Below are 17507 nucleotides of genomic sequence, written 5' to 3'. Positions count from 1 at the left end.
TCAAATGAGATTTAGGAAAGCACTTTTGGTTTGTTATTCATTTAGGAGAAATCTGATGTTGAGATTCAAGGGTTTTATGGAAAATCAGCAGGTTTGTTTTGGTAGGATAAGTCAATGGTTCCCAAACAATGGTCACTGAAGCAGTGCTGTACTAGTTGTTGTCAGAGTTAGGAGCCCTCGGATAAGCCAAAGTTTGAATTCATCCTGGGATAATCACATATGTGAATTAAAACGTGGTAAAACTGGGTTATAGCTTTCATACGAAAGCCATAAATTAGTTTCATAGTAGGGCTGAGTACATTGGATACTTTTTCTTCCATTCTTGAGATACTTTACTAAGAAGAATATGTTCCAGCTCCATCCATGTAAACATGAAAGAGGTAAAGTCTCCATCTTTCTTTAAGGCTGCATAATATTCCATGGTCTAAGAAAATGCCAGGAAGGCTATGTTAACCAGTGTGCTGAAAATGTGTCAAACTGTTTATAAAACCAGTGTATGGTGCCCCATGATCACATTAATGAACACAGCTATGATTTAATATTAATAAAAAAAAACTTGGTAAAAGCCAGGGTCATAGTACAATGTTCAGAATAATATTTCAACAGTTTCAGTAGGAAAAAAAAAAACTCAAACCTTTTCAACTATATAATTAGAGAAACTATACCAGATAATGAGATATTATGAAAAATTTTCTAGTACTTATGAAAAATTACCTGTCACAGAACAACAAATGCTATTGGTAGCTCCATAATTTCCAGGATAAAGTCCAGCAAAATGTCATAATTGGCAACAACTCTTAGCAACAAATTTGATCAGGATCCTTGACTTATAGTCTGACAAAAATGGAAATGACTTCAAGGATCATCCTGCCCAGAAACTTTTATGCTGAACTTCATGGAGTCTGGAGTTCCCTGTATCCCCATGAATGGCACCTTGAGGGAAAAGATGGCTCCAAGCACCCACACCAGCTTCAGCTATAGCATTTTTTTGTCTTTTTTTGTACTCTTTAGGCTTTTCTAAATTTTTATTGAAAAGTGTTTTGAAATGTTAACAGTGAAAAGTTTGAAAATCACTTATAAATTTTAATCACCTTATTTTTGAGAAGAGAAAAACTGAGACCCAGAAATGTTTATTGTTTTTATTTGTTTTTAATTTCAGATTACTGTGAGGGTACAAACAACTAGGTTGCAATGTTTGCATTTGTTAGGTAGACTCCCTCTTGTAGTTGTGTCCCACACCCCAAAATTGTGCCATATACCCTTACATTGTCCCCATAAGTGGGAGCACAACCATCTTCCTCCTTCCTCCCCTCTTCCCACCTTATTCCTTCTCCACCCAACTTGAATTAAATTGAGATTTTCCCTTATGTGAGCATGTATTAAGTTGTCTATGGTTTCATATAAGTATTAAGTACATTGGATTGGATATTTGCTTTTTCATTCTTGTGATATTTTACTAAGAAGAATGCATTTCAACTCCATCCAGGTTAATACAAAAGATGTAAAATCTCCATCTTTTTTTATGGGAAGGGAACATTTTTACACTGTTGGTGGGACTGTAAACTAAGACAGCCTCTTTGGAAAGAAGTATGGAGAATCCTCAAAGAACTCAAATTAGACCTTCTATTTGATTCTGCAATCCCATTACTAGTCATCTACCCAGAAGAAAAAAAAAATCATTTTATCATAAGGACGTTTGCACTAGATTGTTTATTGCAGCTCAATTTATAATAGCCAAGATGTGGAAACAACTTAAATGCCCATCAACTCAGGAATGGATTAACAAACTGTGGTATATGTATGGTGTAGAATACTATCCAGAAATGTTTCATTACAGGTCCAAAATCCCCCATCCAGTCAGAACCAGAATGTCAAACTAAACACTTACCCTTCTGGCTTCAATTTAGTACTTTTTGTTAGGTTGAACTGAGGTGTTTCCATCTTATGGTAGGTATTTCCTGTCATGCTGAAGAAGGTAACTGTAGTATTTCACACATGTCCCTTTGAATTGGATACTTGCTTGCATTTCCAAGCAAATGTCTATCTCAGTATTTTAATCAGATGATAAGGCACTGAGAGTACATTAAAGGAAGTCATTAATTATTTATCTCCTTTTTCCTGACATTATGCTTCATTATGTTGAGGGATGAAGAAATACATCCTTTTTCTCCTTTTAATTCAAGAAAATAATAAACTTGTCCTAAGGACTAAAAGAGGAAATTCAGTCAATCAGATTTTGGCTTTGGTTGGCAAGGTTATGACAAATGTTTGCAGATTTCTTCTTAAATTAGTCTCCTTCCAGGTCAAGGTTTGGATTCTCTCCTAAGCAAGGTCTTTCTTTGCTCCATTGCCTATTTCAACTCAAAACCTAACTTGGAGACACTGTTTACAACACTCATGCTCGTTCCCAGTAACGAGAGGCATTAATATCTTCTAAACTCAAAGCTCCACTGTAAAAGAGGAAGAGAATATGGGTGGAGATCTGGGAGCTGAAGGAGGAAGTATAGCTTTCCATCATTCAGCATCCAAGTCCAATGAACATCTTTGGAAAATTCAACCTGGTAATGAATGACTAGGAGCTGATGCTAGGGAGGCAAATATGTAAATACTGTAGGGAAGGGAATATATTCTAAGTAGAGCTTATACACCTTTAAAATGTATAAAATAAAATCAATTCAAAAAATATTAATTGGGTGTTTATGTGAGTCACTGTACAAGTACAATTTATACAGTAAACCAAACTCTGTGAACCAAGTACAATTTGATTCTATCTTTTTGGTGACTTAATGTTTATGTGCTTGTCTTCCTCACTAAAAACACAAGTCATTAGAAAAATGGAATCAAATTACATTTGATTTATGTTTGGTTTACTGTATAATTATTATGTCTTTAGTGGGGAAACAAAAGTATAAACAAATTTTTCCTTTTTTTCTCCCCAAATTGGAAATTTAAAAAATTTAGTGTAGCAAATTTACATCGGAACAAGACCCTAGAGAATATTAAAATATATAAAGAAACCAGCTAACATTTGGTGTGTATAATATCCTAACTCTCCCCTCTCTCTTCTCCTCAAACACACACACACACCCTGTCTTTCCCTCTCTCACACTCTGAATAATTTATGGCAAAGCATCCTTTTGCATTACCAAAATAGATATATTAACTTATATGCCCTTTTTAATGGATGCATCCTCACTGATGGATATTTCAGTTGTTTCCAAATTTCATAATCACAGGAATTGCTCCGATGAGATAACTTTGTACAAAAGAACACATAGTTACTATTTTTATACTACTCTTCAAAATATGCTTCAGCTCATGCTCCCTCTATGTATGGAGTAAGCCTATTACCCTCACTATAATAAATAATGGATATTATCAATCTTTTATATTAGAACTTATGTCTACTTCTTTTTTTGTTTGTTTGTTTTTTGGTTTTTGGCGGGGGCTAGGTTTGAACCTGCCACCTCCGGCATATGGGACCGGCACCCTACTCCTTGAGCCACAGGCGCCGCCCAGAAATTATGTCTACTTCTTTTAACCATTAGGCCACAAAGTGTACTTTTAAAATTTCTGTTAAAATTAAAGGTTGAGCAACAATTTTTCATTTAGTTTTTTGGATAACACAATTTTTTCTTCTCTGAGTTGCCTGTCTGTATTTATTGAATTATCTCTTTTTGGTATTCCTTTTCAGGACTTATCTGTAGTACTTAAATTAATCCTTTCTCTATCACAGTCCTGTGAACAGCAAAAAATAGGCAGCCTTGATTTTTTTTAATTAATAGAATTATATAGTAGTATTTTTTTTAATTTATTCAAATTAATATGAGGGTACAATATTTAGGTTACATTGTTCTCACTTCCAGGACAAAGTTCCATTTGTAGAAGACCCTCTCACCCAGAGGGTATGTTATACACCCTCACAATGTGCACATTAGGTGAGATCCTGCCTCATGCCCTCCCTCCCTCTGCCATGCGTCCTCCCTGCCCCAACCTCCTGCTTCCCTCTACCCCTGAGCTGGACTATAATAGTATTTTATTGTTCTTAGAAACATGTAATTGTTTATATATTGATTTCATACTAGTATGGAATACATTGGATATTTTTATCTTTCCATTCTTGTGATACTTTACTAAGAAGAATGTATTTCAATTCCATTCAGGTAAATATAAGAGATGTAAAGTCCCCATCTTTTTAATGGCTGCATAATATTCCATAGTGTACATATACCACAGTTTGTTGTTAGGTTGCTTCCATGACTTGGCTATTATGAATTGAACTGCAATAACAGCCTTGCTTTATGGTTTGATACCAGAATGTGAAAATGGATTTTCAGATTTCTGGGAAAATTTTTATTTTCATTTTATTTTATTTTTTTCCTAGGAAAATCTTTAACAGACATAAAAGTAAGTTACCTGAGAATTTTCAAGTGGAGCGCATAGAGCTTCAACCTGACATTCAATGTAAAGAAAAATTTGATCATGTTTCTTTACTGGGCTTTTATAGATCTTCTCTTCCCAAAGACAAATATCCCTTGCTTCACAAAAATGCTTTATTTATGTCATTGCTTTCGGCAGAGCCTACATTTGCAAGCAACTATTTTCAAGAATGAAGCACATGAAGAGTAAAATTATTTACTATTCTAATGAGCACCTTGGGAACTCACTGGGAATTGTAACTACTTCCGTCAAACCAGATATTGATGCATTAGTTTCTCAAATACAATGTCACATATCCCACTAGTTTTACGTTGCTCACTTTTCTTCCACTTTAATAATAAAAATGTCAAAAAGGACATTTTATTACTGAGATATGTACATTTTCTGTATTACTTATTGAAACTTGGGACCTGCTTGACAATTTTAAAACACTCTCTGAATAGGTTGCTGCATAACTAGGATTATTATGTGAGGACTTTTTGGCTCATCTGTGGTGGCAGATATGAAAAGTATGCACAGAATTTTTTTTTTTTTTGCTCATCAGGTTTCATTAATGTTTGTTTATTTAATGTGTAGCCCAAGATAATTCTTTTTCCATGTGGCTCAGAGAAACCAAAAGGTGGGACACCCTGATTTATGGCTTCTGCATCTAGCCCAGGAAAGAGGACACAGCTGTGAGATATGTAAGATGTAGGCTGCAGGAGCAGAGTTAAGAAAGAAAGGAAGGAAGGAAGGAAGGAAGGAAGGAAGGAAGGAAGGAAGGAAGGAAGGAAGGAAGGAAGGAAGGAAGGAAGGAAGGAAGGAAGGAAAGGAAGAAAGGAAGGAAAGGAAGGAAGGAAAGGAAGGAAGGAAAGGAAGGAAGAAAGAAAGAAGCTAATCTTCTCCCAGAGGATGATGACCAATGGTTAGATCTCTCACCAGATCAGCTGGACCAGCTACTACAAGAAGATGCTGGCAAAAAATCAGAGCCTGTTTCCAAGGAAGAGAAGGAGCAGAATTATGACTTAACTCAAGTTTCAGAGAGGATGAAAGCTTTCATATCCAAAGTCTCAACCCACAAGGGAGCAGAGCTGCCAAGAGAACCTTCTGAGGCTCCAATCACTTTTGATGCAGATTCTTTCCTGAATTATTTTGATAAGATTTTAGGGCCAAGGCCTCATGAGTCAGACTCTGTGATCTGGATGAGGAAGATTTTGAATATTTAGACAGCGGTGATGACTTGGACCTCCAAATGCAGGACTCTCATGAAGAGGCTTCTCTGAAAGGAACTCTTAATAATCTGAAGTCATATATGGCCCAGATGGACCAGGAACTGGCACACACCAGCATTGGCAAAAGTTTCATCACTCAGAAACAAGTGGAACCTGTATCCCAGACTATGAGTAACAGTTCAGATGAGGAAGATTCTGTTGCAGGAGAATCTGTTATGGCACCAGTAGACGTAGACCTGAACTTGGTTTCGAATATATTGGAATCCTATAGCTCCCAAGTTGGACTGGCAGGACCTGCTTCCAACCTTCTACAAAGCATGGGAGTGCAACTGCCTGACAACACTGATCCCAGTCCCACAAGTAAGCCAGCAAAAGGTTAACCAGCACATCCAGCTTGTCTTTTTTCTTTTGAAATAAATATTTATCTGATTCTCTTAAAAAAAAAAAAAAAAAAAGAGCACATGCCACAAGGTACAGACAGGCTAAAGGGCTGCAGTGAAGGGAAAGACCATGCTGCCCTAGTAGGAATCAGGCTGGCTTCCTCTGCAAAGCAAGTTTCAAGACAGGGTTAGAAAGACGGTCTAGGGCCAGTGGTTCTCAACCTTCCTAATGCTGGGACCCTTTAATACAGTTCCTCATGTTGTGGTAACCCAGAACCATACAATTATTTTCGCTGCTACTTCATAACTGTAATTTTGCTCTGTTATGAATCGTAATGTAAATATCTGATATGCAGGATGGTCTTAGGCAACCCCTGTGAAAGGGTCATTCAACCCCCAAAGGGGTCGAGACCTACAGGTTGAGAACCACTGGGGGGCATTGCCAGGAGAAGGAGATAGAAACACAGACTGAAGCCAAACTTCAGTAAAGTCCCAGAGTGGGAACCTGTAGCCCTGTAGCAGACATGGAGAACAAGTTAATGAGAGTTTAGGGGTGTGATGGGAACTGAAATTGGCCAGGTGGGCGGGAGTGCAAGGATATCCATTGCTTAGGATATAAGGCCAGATTTAAATGCCGGCCTCGAGGAACCTTGATTTGCAAGGACCTGAAAAGGTGAGATCTAGCTCTCTTTCAACTCCCAGGAAGGACCTTAACCCCTAAATGTGGGATAAATATACTTACCAAAGGTTAAGTCAGAAGTATGCTTTAGGGATTTGCTAGAGGATAAATTCAGAGTCTATTTATGCCCCAGGGAGAAAATAACAATGAAGAATGGATTTTATTCAAGGAAGTTAATAATTTCCTTTTTTATTTCTTCCCGCACCCAACTGTCATTCAGCATAATGTTGTTTAACTTCCATGCCTTTGTGTGAGGTTGAGCATTTTTGTTGGAGTTGAGTTCCACTTTTAGTGACTTGTAGTCTGAGAGGATGCAAAGTAGAATTTCAATTCTTTTGATTCTGTTGAGGTTTGTTTTGTGTCCTGGAATATGATCAATTTTGGAAAAAGTTTCATGGGACGATGAGAAGAATGTATATTCTTTATCTTTGGGATGGAGTGTTCTGTATGCATCTATGGAGCACAGTTATTCTAGGGTCTCATTTAAATCTCTAACATCTTTGTTTAATCTCTATTTAGAGGATCTCTCCAGCTCTGAGAGAGGGGTGTTGAAGTTAACTTCCTTGAATATAACAACAATGAAGACACAAGTTACCAAAACCTATGGGATAAAGCAAAAGCAATCCTGAGAGGATAATTTATCTCTTTAGAAGCCTACATTCAAAAAACAGAAAGAGAGCACATCAATAAACTCACAAGCCATCTGATGGAATTAGAAAAAGAAGAACAATCTAAGCCTAAATCCAGCAGAAGAAAAGAAATATCCAAAATTAAATCAGAGATTAATGAAATTGAAAACAAAAGAATCATTCAGAAAATTAATAAAACAAGGAGTTGGTTTTTTGAAAAAATAAACAAAACAGATAAACCTTTGGCTAGACTAACTAGAAATAAAAAAGTAAAATTTCTAGTAACTTCAATCAGAAATGACTGAGGGATTGATTCCTGTGAATCGAATAGTGACTAATTCTCACATAAATTGGATTTAATTTTGACCAAAGTACATTATTTAAACATTAATTTTTAATTCAACTTGTTAATATGTTGTTTAAGATACTGCATTCTCATTTATAAATGACATATGTTTATAATTTCCTCTTTATAATAATATATTTTCTTCAATTTTAATATCAGATGTCCCCAGATCAAGTAGAATGATTTTGAAGCATTTCTTCTTTTTCTATTGTCTATAAGACTTGGCATGATCTATTTTTTGAAATTATCTGTTACTTTTATTTATAAGTATTAGTTGTCTATTTTTTGAGACTTAAAAAAAATAATGAGAAGAAGTTAACTGATGACTCCATACTGAACCTCAGAGTCAGAGCATTCTATAATAGACATACTCTTATTTGACAATGTGAATGTTACTTTCTTTGCATTATTATCATTATTATTGCTTAATATTTCGATGTAGCAGTTGTCTGATTCCTTTTCTGTATGTATTTATGTTCGTTCTTTATGAGGTTTTTGTTTCTAGTCCTTATTTTAAACATTGTTATTGTTATTAAAATTTAAGCCTTTTAAATTTTGTTAGGGCAAAAAACAAACAAACATATGTGTATGTAAAAAAAAAAAAAAAGGATTTTATTAGCCAACGAGGAAAGGGTGATACCGTCACCATCCAGATACAATCCTGGGTCCCACTGTTCTTCAGAACCACCTGCAGCCTGGAATCCAGAGATTCTCCACAGCAGGAGACATGGGGGGCATAGCGCCCTCTGGTGGTGATTGGCAGGAGCCTCACCACCTGGTTGGCGCTGAGCTGGTGTCCTGAGAATGGACCGCCTCCCCCAGCTCCTGTCTTCTTGGTTTGTGGGGTAATCTCAGAAACGCTGAGAGGATGGGTAGAGAGAAAGGGATGATAACTTGACCTTGCTCACTGTGGAAATAAGTATGGACCGAAAAAGAGGAAGTAGAGGAAGAACACCAGAGAAGATCAAAGATTAAATTAAAAAAAAAAAAAGAGTAGAAATATTCTGTTTTAAATGTGGCAAAGTGGATTTTTCTTATTTGCCTTGACATGCTTGCATTTCTGAGGCTTGGCACCACCTTGCCTTGCTTTCTGGGGCTGAGTTCAAGCCTACACTTGGGGTAACAGGAACTTTTTTGCTAATGTGCTCAAGGCTGGAGGAGAGCCAGCTCTTTGAGCCCACCTCAGTGCGAGCCTTGTGGGATGCTTACTGAGAGAGGCCCATCCTCAAGGCGGGACACTAGACCCAGGTTTAAAAAGACCAAGTATCCGAAGGTGGGGCAGGTTCAGACAGAGGCGTTTTCTCCCTGGCAAGAGCAGTGGGCCTGTGGGGCACCCAGAGAGCCCCAGTAGAAAGACCCTGGCCCAGAGAAGAATGGTGGAGGAAGAAAACACACTGCAGGAGGCACCCCAACATCCTCCTTCTCTGAGAACCTCTCATGCATGAGAAGTTGCTGTCAAACCTAAACTGAAAATCTCTCCTACCTCCTGAACTTTCAGTGTGCAGTCTGGACTGCTACAAAGTTATTTAATAAAAGGCCATAGCCCTTATCCCTTCCCCTGTGGGGAACACGAACTCATGACCGTTTCTTGCTCCCTACCACATCTTATGGACCTGTGCTTCAAACAAAATAAGACTTCAGTAAGTCACTGTTCAATGAAGGAGTATGAGAATAAATGCAACTAAAAAATAGCCGGGCGTTGTGGCAGGCGCCTGTAATCCCAGCTGCTCTGGAGGCTGAGGCAGGAGAATCGTGGAAGCCCAAGAGCTAGAAGTTGCTGTGAGTCCTGTGATATCATGGCACTCTACTGAAGGCAGTAAAGTGAGACCCTGTCTCTACAAAAAAAAAAAAAAAAAAAGAATAAATGAATGAGTCATTTATCTGTGCACTTCCAGCTGGCCTCTGAGTAGTAGGGCAGGTCCATCTATGGTAGTCCACTGTTGATAAATGAATGAGTGACCGCTTGGGAGCCTAGATTAGGTGGTTGCTTGGGTGGCTGTGAACTAAAAGATGTTGCATAAATGTCAGGTTGAACCACTGGTGGGAACTTTGTTCCAAGGCAGGATGTGGGCTGAGTAACTCTCCTCTTCCTATTTTTGAGGGTGGGGGTTGGGCACTGAAAGTGTCTCTGATTTGCTAGTGGGGCCTGAAAAGGGGCTGCCAGATCTGCAGATTTGAGAGTGTAGGGAGGAAGGCGGAAAAAAGAGGATGTAAGCAGCAGCCAGCAATAAGAACAAAGCCACCCACAGGGACTCGTGCTGTAGAAGAGAGATCAGGACTCTGGAGTGGATCTGAAATCATCGCTCATCATCTGCCACCGGCCTGCCCCAACTCTTCACAAGACTGAGGGTCTTTCCAAAATGCAAAGAACAAGCATATTCCCCCCCCCCCCCATAGGTTTGTGTTAGGGTATTAAACGGAATAATGTGTGTGAAGTATTTAATGTAGTATCTGGCTCAGAGCATATACTCAATAAATATTACCTGAGTACATTCATTTCAATTTTCTGTCCTATTGATATGGAAGGGAAGTGTCAGGGTGACTCTTCTGTGGAGTCATTGTCCCTTGTCTAACCTTTCCCTGGCTGCAGGGAGACTGGACTGGCCTGAAGCTGCCAAAGCCCAGCTGTCATTTCCTACGCCACGGGATGGGTTCTCCAAAAGCAGCTGTGCAACTGGGATGTGGGCACAAGTTGTTTGTCAGGAATTATTGCTTGTGAAAGGAAAGGAGGGAACAGGATTGGGCAGAGGGAGAAGCTGAGTTTTGATGCAGTCCTGATGGAGCTTCAGCCAACTTGACCAGAAGCTTAAGAACAAGTGATATCCATCAGTTATCTCCCTCTAGACTAGAAGGCCTGGCCTTTATACTCCCATCTCATCAGTCACCAGCTAAGGGCTACCCTGGTGAAGGCAGGTCTGTGGGCAAAGAGATACCTGCATCTGAGCAGACAGGGAAATGTTAGGCAGCAGGAGGCTGTCTGCTAACTCCAGCCTTGTAGGGGGCAGTCAGTTCCTACAACAAGTTAACTCAAGTTATGTTTTGAAGAATTCTATTTGCTTAAGTTGCTGTTCACAGCATGCTTCAGAGATGGCCTTACAGTGCACATGGCGTGTTGGTAAGGGGAGCTTTGGGCAAATTTGAAGCAGATGGCAAAGTAATAACAATGAGAAAGCTTGTCCTCCTGGTTCAGGAGGGAGCAAGTAGATCTCATCTTTCTGAATGTTCTGATACACTTAGCGCTGAAAGACTGTTTCTAGCTAGGCTGAATGAAGGGATAAAGAGGACTTGCTGGGAACCTGGCTAAAGAAATTGGCATCCCAAATGCCAGAAGGCAGAAACTGAAGAGGAGAAGGCAATGGAGGGGGAAGGAGTGCTCAGAGCAGCTAAGCTGAGGAAGGGAGGGTATGGCTCCGGTGAGGAAGGACAGCCCTGGGCTGCAAAGCACCTGGGATCTACTCATAATAACGGCTTTGTCTTGAGCAAATGATTTGCCTCCCTGAGTTTCAGTTCCTCCATCACATGCCAGTGTACTCTAACTCATCTCCATATTCTACTTACTATCTCGTGAGCTGAATCGCTTCACACATTTTTTAAGTGTTGTGGCCACCTCCAGTCACGACTGAGTGACTCTCACACTATAAGTTAGAAAACTACATAAGACATATGAAACAATTGCTGTCGCCAGACCTTAGGCAACATGCAGGTCCTGTATGGTGAAAACAAACGAGGTGAGCCCTGCTATCATGCAGGCATCCTGTAGGTCATTCTAAGGATGTTGGCGTCCAACATGGCCACTGTTGGAGGGTTTTTATGAGAGAGGTGATACTACTTAATTTATATCTTAATGGAATCATTATTGCTGCCACGTTGAGCATTGACTGAAGGGAGGAAAGAGTAGACATAGGTGGCCCAGTTAAAAGAATACTGCAATGTTATAAGCAAGAAATGGTGGTGGCTTAGGCTGGGTTAATGGCAGCAGGGGTAGTGAGAAATGGTTGCAAACTGGGACATACCTAGTGCAGACAGGATTTGCTCATGCACTGAATTTGAAATCAAGAGTGATGCCAATGCCAGGCACAGTGGCTAATGCCTATAATCCTAGCACTCTGGAGGCTGAAGCAGGAGGATTGCTCGAGGCCTGGAGTTTAAGACCAGCCTGAGCAACAGCAAAACCTGATCTCTACAAAAATAGAAAAATTAGCCAAATGTGGTGGAAGGCAGGAAGGTCACATGAGCCCAGGAGTTGGAGGTTGCTGTGAGCTATGAAGACACCACTGCACCGTATCTGGGGTTAAGAGCAAGACCTTGTGATAATTAAAACAAACAAAAAAAAGTGATGCCAAGATTAATATACTAAGCCTTTAACCATATTTTGAGAGCAAGAACTATGTATCAGTTAGGACTGAATTTTTATATAACAAGAAACCCAACGATTATGGCATAAACAAATGGAAGCTTGCCTGTTTCATATAACTGGTTAGACCAAGGCTGGTCAGCTACTCAAGTTGTCACCAGTATCCCAGGCTCTTGCTATGTTTCTGTTAAACCACACTTTAACAAATTGTTTCTTTATCCCTTTTCCTGTGGTTCATAGTCCCAAAATTGCTGCTGTACTTCCTGGCATAATACCAGTGTTCCTGAAAAGGAAAAAAAAAAATGGCAGAGGGACAAAAGGGGCCCTACCTGTTGAGTTTGTCCCTTTTCACCTAGAAAAAAAAAAAAAAAAAACTTTCCTGGAAGCTACATCCAGTAAACTTCCCCTCATATCTCACACTGGGTCATATAACCAAATTTAGGAGAATGACATTATTAAGTTTGCTGTAGGAAAATTACAATTCATTCTTTTGTCTAGGGCAGGGATATCTCCTCCTTAAAGTCAATGACTTTCAACTGGTAACTGACAAATAGGAGTTCTATCAGCAGGGAACAAGGAGCGTGTGGTGAGAAGAATGTTGGGTTGGTGATGAACAATTTCTATTGTTGATTGCATTTTGTGATTTTGTTATAAAATACCTCCCCTACATATTTGGCAGTGTATATAATAAACATGTTTTGATAAGATGTTGGCACAATGACACTGTAATTATGGAATATGTCATAAATAAGCTAATTAAAAGACATGGGAGGGACATGGAGAAGAGCACTATTTCAGATTATTTTAAAATAGCCTGTGATGAGAACAGTGCCCAGAGGACCCCTGAAGTCTATGTAGAATTTTTTTTTTCTTTTTTTGAGACAGAGTCTCAAGCTGTGGCCCTGAGTAGAGTGCTGTGGCAATACAGCTCACAGCAACCTCAAGTTCTTGGGCTTAAGTTATTCTCTTGCCTCAGCCTCCTAAGGCTGGACTACAGGCGCCCACCACAGTACCCGGCTATTTTTTTGTTGCAGTTGTCATGTTGTTTAGCAGGACCAGGCTGGGTTTGAACCCTCCAGCCTCAGTGTATGTGGCCGGCACCCTACCGACTGAGCTACGGGTGCCGCCATGTAGAATTTTTTCTTCTTTCTTTTTTTGGCTAACAAAACATTTTAATTACGAAAAGTTAGGTCCTAGGATCTAGTCTTGAGAGCAAAAAATAGAACAGGGAAAAGTAAATTGTTCTGAAAAATAAAGTAAGCAGAAATTTAAGTATTGATTGGCAGTGCAAGAAGAAAGCTACAGGGATTCTGAGAACTAGGAAGGAAGGGAGAAAATTAAATGTATGGCAGAGAAAGTCATTTAACCCTTATGACAAATGGGCATTATAGCCTCTCCCATTCTAAGGAAGGAGTCAAATGGCAGAGCCAGGATTAAAATGCAAGAATGGCCAGGTGTGGTGGCTCATGCCTGGAATCCTGGCACTCTGGGAGGCCCCGATGGGTGGATTGCCTGAGCTTAAGAGTTCAAGATCAGCCTGAGCAAAAGTAGACCTCATCTCTAAAACTAGCCAGGTGACATGGTAGCTGCCTGTAATCTCAGGTGACTTGAGAGGCTGAGACAAGAGAATGACTTGAGCCCAAGTTTGAGGTTGCTGTGAGCAACCATGGCACTCCACCAAGGGTGACAAAGTGAGACTCTATCGAAAAAAATAATAATAATAATACAATAAAATTTAGGAATTCCTGACTCAAAACCTAGTGCTTTTCTGCCCAAAGCATCACCCAAAGAGCCTAGAGCTTAGATCTGAACTGGGAGGCAGTTGCTTGGTCATTCATAAACCCTCCCATCCTCCCATCTCTGTCTACGGAAAGAAAGACTTGGTGGTGAGGGTCCATTTCTGCTGTGAACTGTTCTATCAAGTGCTCTGGCAGGAAGTCCCACAACAACCTTGGGGAACAGGCGGTTTCCTCTGGTTAGTGCTGTGGGTGATGGTTCCACCTTCTCCCCCAGAACAAGCTGATAAACAATCTTTGCTCCACCTCCTGTCCTGGCCTCCTGAAACCAGGCCTCCGGTTGCTAAGCCAACTGAGAACTTCAGTTTCCTGATAAGAAGGGGTCTGGCATCTGAGCCTATAGAATAAGCACAAATTTGCATTTGGTTTCCTTTGTAGGGGGCAGGGAGAGGAGCAGAGGGAGACAGAGAGAGAGGGAGAGAAAGGAACAAAACATAGCTGTTTTTAATCAGATAGCCCCATTCACCCTGGGAACTTGATGCTCGTGGTTTCTCACATATTTACAACTTGATTGCTGCCTAGACCTCACACCCTTTAGACTTTCCATCGGAAGCAGATTACTACTATATTCCCCTTGCTCTTCCTCTCAATCGCAAGGGCACTAGTGAGCTCTGCTATATATACCATTGGAATATATGGCAATATCAGCTCAAATATTCCATTATTTAAAGCATTCTTACATCTAAAATCTCCCTTTGTCTTTGGAAGAACCTTGCAAGTTATGTTTGTTGTGAAAACTCCCTGGAGGGCTGAAATGGTATTTCCTTGGACTTGAGTTCAGGTTTATGTGGTTCAATTCCCTGCATTCAGCAACATGACACTCAAGAAATGACAGCTGAGCTGCATGAAAGCCTTTAGCCAACAGACAGGTGAAGAAATGACTGAGTGGGCTATGGGTATTTGGCTCTTATACAGGCATCTACTGGAACTGAGCTAGCCCTCATTCCCTAGTCAGTATGCAATTTCTTGCAAGCTCTCTGAGAGTGCCAAGTTTGAGTGCTCTATTTCATAGAGTTCAGTTTTGGACAGGTGCTCATTTGGTACAGAAAGTAAATAGACATGTGGGCACCCATACATACGCACACATGCTGTATGCCTCCATCTCTTTAATTAAGACGTGAAACATAAGTTGGAACGATATATTTCTTTTTTTGAGACAGTCTTACTTTGTTGCCCTTGGTAGAGTGCCGTAGCGTCACAGCTCATAGCAACCTCCAGCTCTTGGCTTAGGCAAGTTTCTTGCCTCAGCCTCTCGAATAGCTAGGACTACAGGCACCTGCCACAACACCTGGCTATTTTTTTGTTGCAGTTTGGCAGGGTCTGGGTTCGAACCCATCACCCTTGGTATATGGGGCCAGCACCCTACCCACTGAGCCACAGGCACCACCCAGGGAGCGATATTCTTTGCAGGAGCAAAAGGGAAGGAAAAGGAAGTAGTTTCTGAGATTCCAGTGGGTGAAACAGTTGTGAGAGCGTGGGCAATCTTGCCTCTAGCCTCTTTACGCCACCACCTGCCTCTTTTCCCTCCAGGCTTCTGCCACCGTAGCCTTCTATCTTTCTCCCATGATCCTCATTTCCTTGGCTCCTTTACATCCTGTGGCCACTTAGTGGATATCCCTCTGTCTAACAGTTGTTCAACACAGCTCCTTCCTGGGTGAGGCAGAGTCAAGGAGAGAGATAGAAATTGTGAGGGTCTTTTGTCATTCCTTCTTGGACTTTGTACTAGGGTGACCTGAACAATCTGTCAGTTAATAAGTATTTCCTGATCTATGCATTCTAGGAGTGTTTTCTATTGTCTGTCTCTGCCAATCAAATGAAAAAAAGGGAAAAAAGTAGAAGACAGATATCCATCAGATCACTTTCTTGGGATGAATACAGGGTCTTAGACAGAGGCATCTCCTGGATTCTGGTCCTGAAAGCCACTAACTGGCTGTGTGTTGAGGGGGTTTCATACCCCAGTCAGGAGGACCAAGGACTTTAAGCTCTAAGTTTTCTGCAGTCAGTGATTTCCCCATTGTTGAAACCCTGCCTAGCAGAGTTTTCAGCACTCAGCAAGAAAAACCTGGAGCATTTGAATGCTTCTAATACAGTTCCTTCTAACTTGACATTCCACAGATCCAGATTCTTTCTGTTAATAAGTGGCCACATCATGGTGGTTAATGAGACACAAGCACACAATAAAGATATTTCATTGCAATTGGCATAAGAAGAGACTTTTTATTCAAGTTAATCAATTAAAATTTATGTTGAAGGACCGATTATTAAAAGTGTTATGGAAGGTAACAAAGGATACACTTTATTAAAAGAAAAGGTACAGGATTAGGAAGTCTTGTTACTATAAGAAGTGTTGAGTTTATTAATTATGGCTCATATAGAATAAACTTGGAACTCACACTCAAGCTTTATTTTTCTATCCAGAATCTCATACATAACATTGATTCTGAAATCTCAGTTATTATAATCATGGAACTGAATTAGTTTTTAAATTTCCCTTGACTGTATGAAAAAAAAAAATGCAATTCTGGGATGTTGTACAAGTAAGCAGAGAGACAATAAAGAAATAAATACTGGATCCATACTTATCCGGGTTTGCTACAGATCCCAACCTGGGTTGGGAGTAGACAGGGGAGATTACACTGAAGGAAAAATCACAAGACCTTATATGAACTTAATGTAAAGTCTCAGAGCCTGGAGAGACATACATTGACTCTCACGCCATGGTGGCAGATTGAGTCAATGCAGCGAATCTCTGGCTTTTCCAGAAGCCTTTTATTGAGTTTTAACACAAAGCTTATATGCAAAATACAAAGATGTCAAAAGATAGGGTTAATAGCTGGGCATTGTGGCAGGCACCTATAGTCCTAGCTACTTGGGAGGCTGAGGCAAGAGAATAGCTTAAGCCCAAGAGTTTGAGGTTGCTGTGAGCTGTGATATAATGGCACTCTACCCAGGCCAGCAGCTTGAGACTGTCTCAAAAAAAAAAAAAAAGAAAAGAAAAGAAAAGAAAAAAAAGATAGGGTTAAAAGAATCCCAAATACTCAAAAAGAAAGAAAGGCTGGGTAAATGGGAACATAGAGTAGGGGGTCATTAACAAATGGCCCGCAGATAATAGATTTAGAAAAGGGAAAGGGAAAACCAGTTTCATACTCTTAGGGCAAGCCAGCCAGGTTTCCTAATCTAAACTGCCTATCAGGAGTTCAAAGGATTTAGCCCTGCTGAAGGGCTTCTGCCCACGCACCTGCTGAGTCTGTGCACTGGCATAGTTGCAAAGACTTTGCCCTGTCTGGAGAGCCTCTGGGCTCCTTTCATCTTACTGTTCTTGATGAGTCCCCAGGGATGGTATGTCTGCATGCTTTCCCATGGATTGAGTCAGGCCCTCCACTGAAAAATCAACCTATCCACCTCCAACACATACTTTTGATAAATTGTGTTCCTTCAGGGGAAGTAATTTGTTCTCAGGATGCTATTTTGGTTATACTCTCTGCTTATAGCATTTAGCAGGTGGATATGTTTGAGTTACGAAAGATGTGCTTAAAAAGATTTTGTTTGTTCAATACATAAATCTTCTTTGTCAGAAGTTTGACATGTTGGAGAAAATTGGGCATTTTAAATTTCTAATTGTAGGTAAAAATATCTAAGAATCTTATGAATTACACGATTTTCTGGCCCCTT

General features: G+C 40.1%; 1 protein-coding gene across 1 annotated transcript; it reads left to right on the top strand.

Annotated features, from left to right (window-relative positions):
* Positions 1–5318: 5318 nt before the first annotated feature.
* LOC128586282 (protein ecdysoneless homolog) lies at positions 5319–7569 on the top strand. Its single transcript, XM_053591982.1, has 2 exons — positions 5319–6011; positions 7230–7569. The coding sequence occupies exons 1-2, from the start codon at positions 5672–5674 to the stop codon at positions 7337–7339; spliced, it is 450 nt and encodes a 149-aa protein (XP_053447957.1). The 5' UTR covers positions 5319–5671; the 3' UTR covers positions 7340–7569.
* Positions 7570–17507: the final 9938 nt, after the last annotated feature.

Source organism: Nycticebus coucang, chromosome 5 (genome assembly GCF_027406575.1).
Source record: "Nycticebus coucang isolate mNycCou1 chromosome 5, mNycCou1.pri, whole genome shotgun sequence".
Classification (NCBI taxonomy): Eukaryota; Metazoa; Chordata; class Mammalia; order Primates; family Lorisidae; genus Nycticebus; species Nycticebus coucang.
This window is presented reverse-complemented; position numbering and strand designations above follow the sequence as displayed.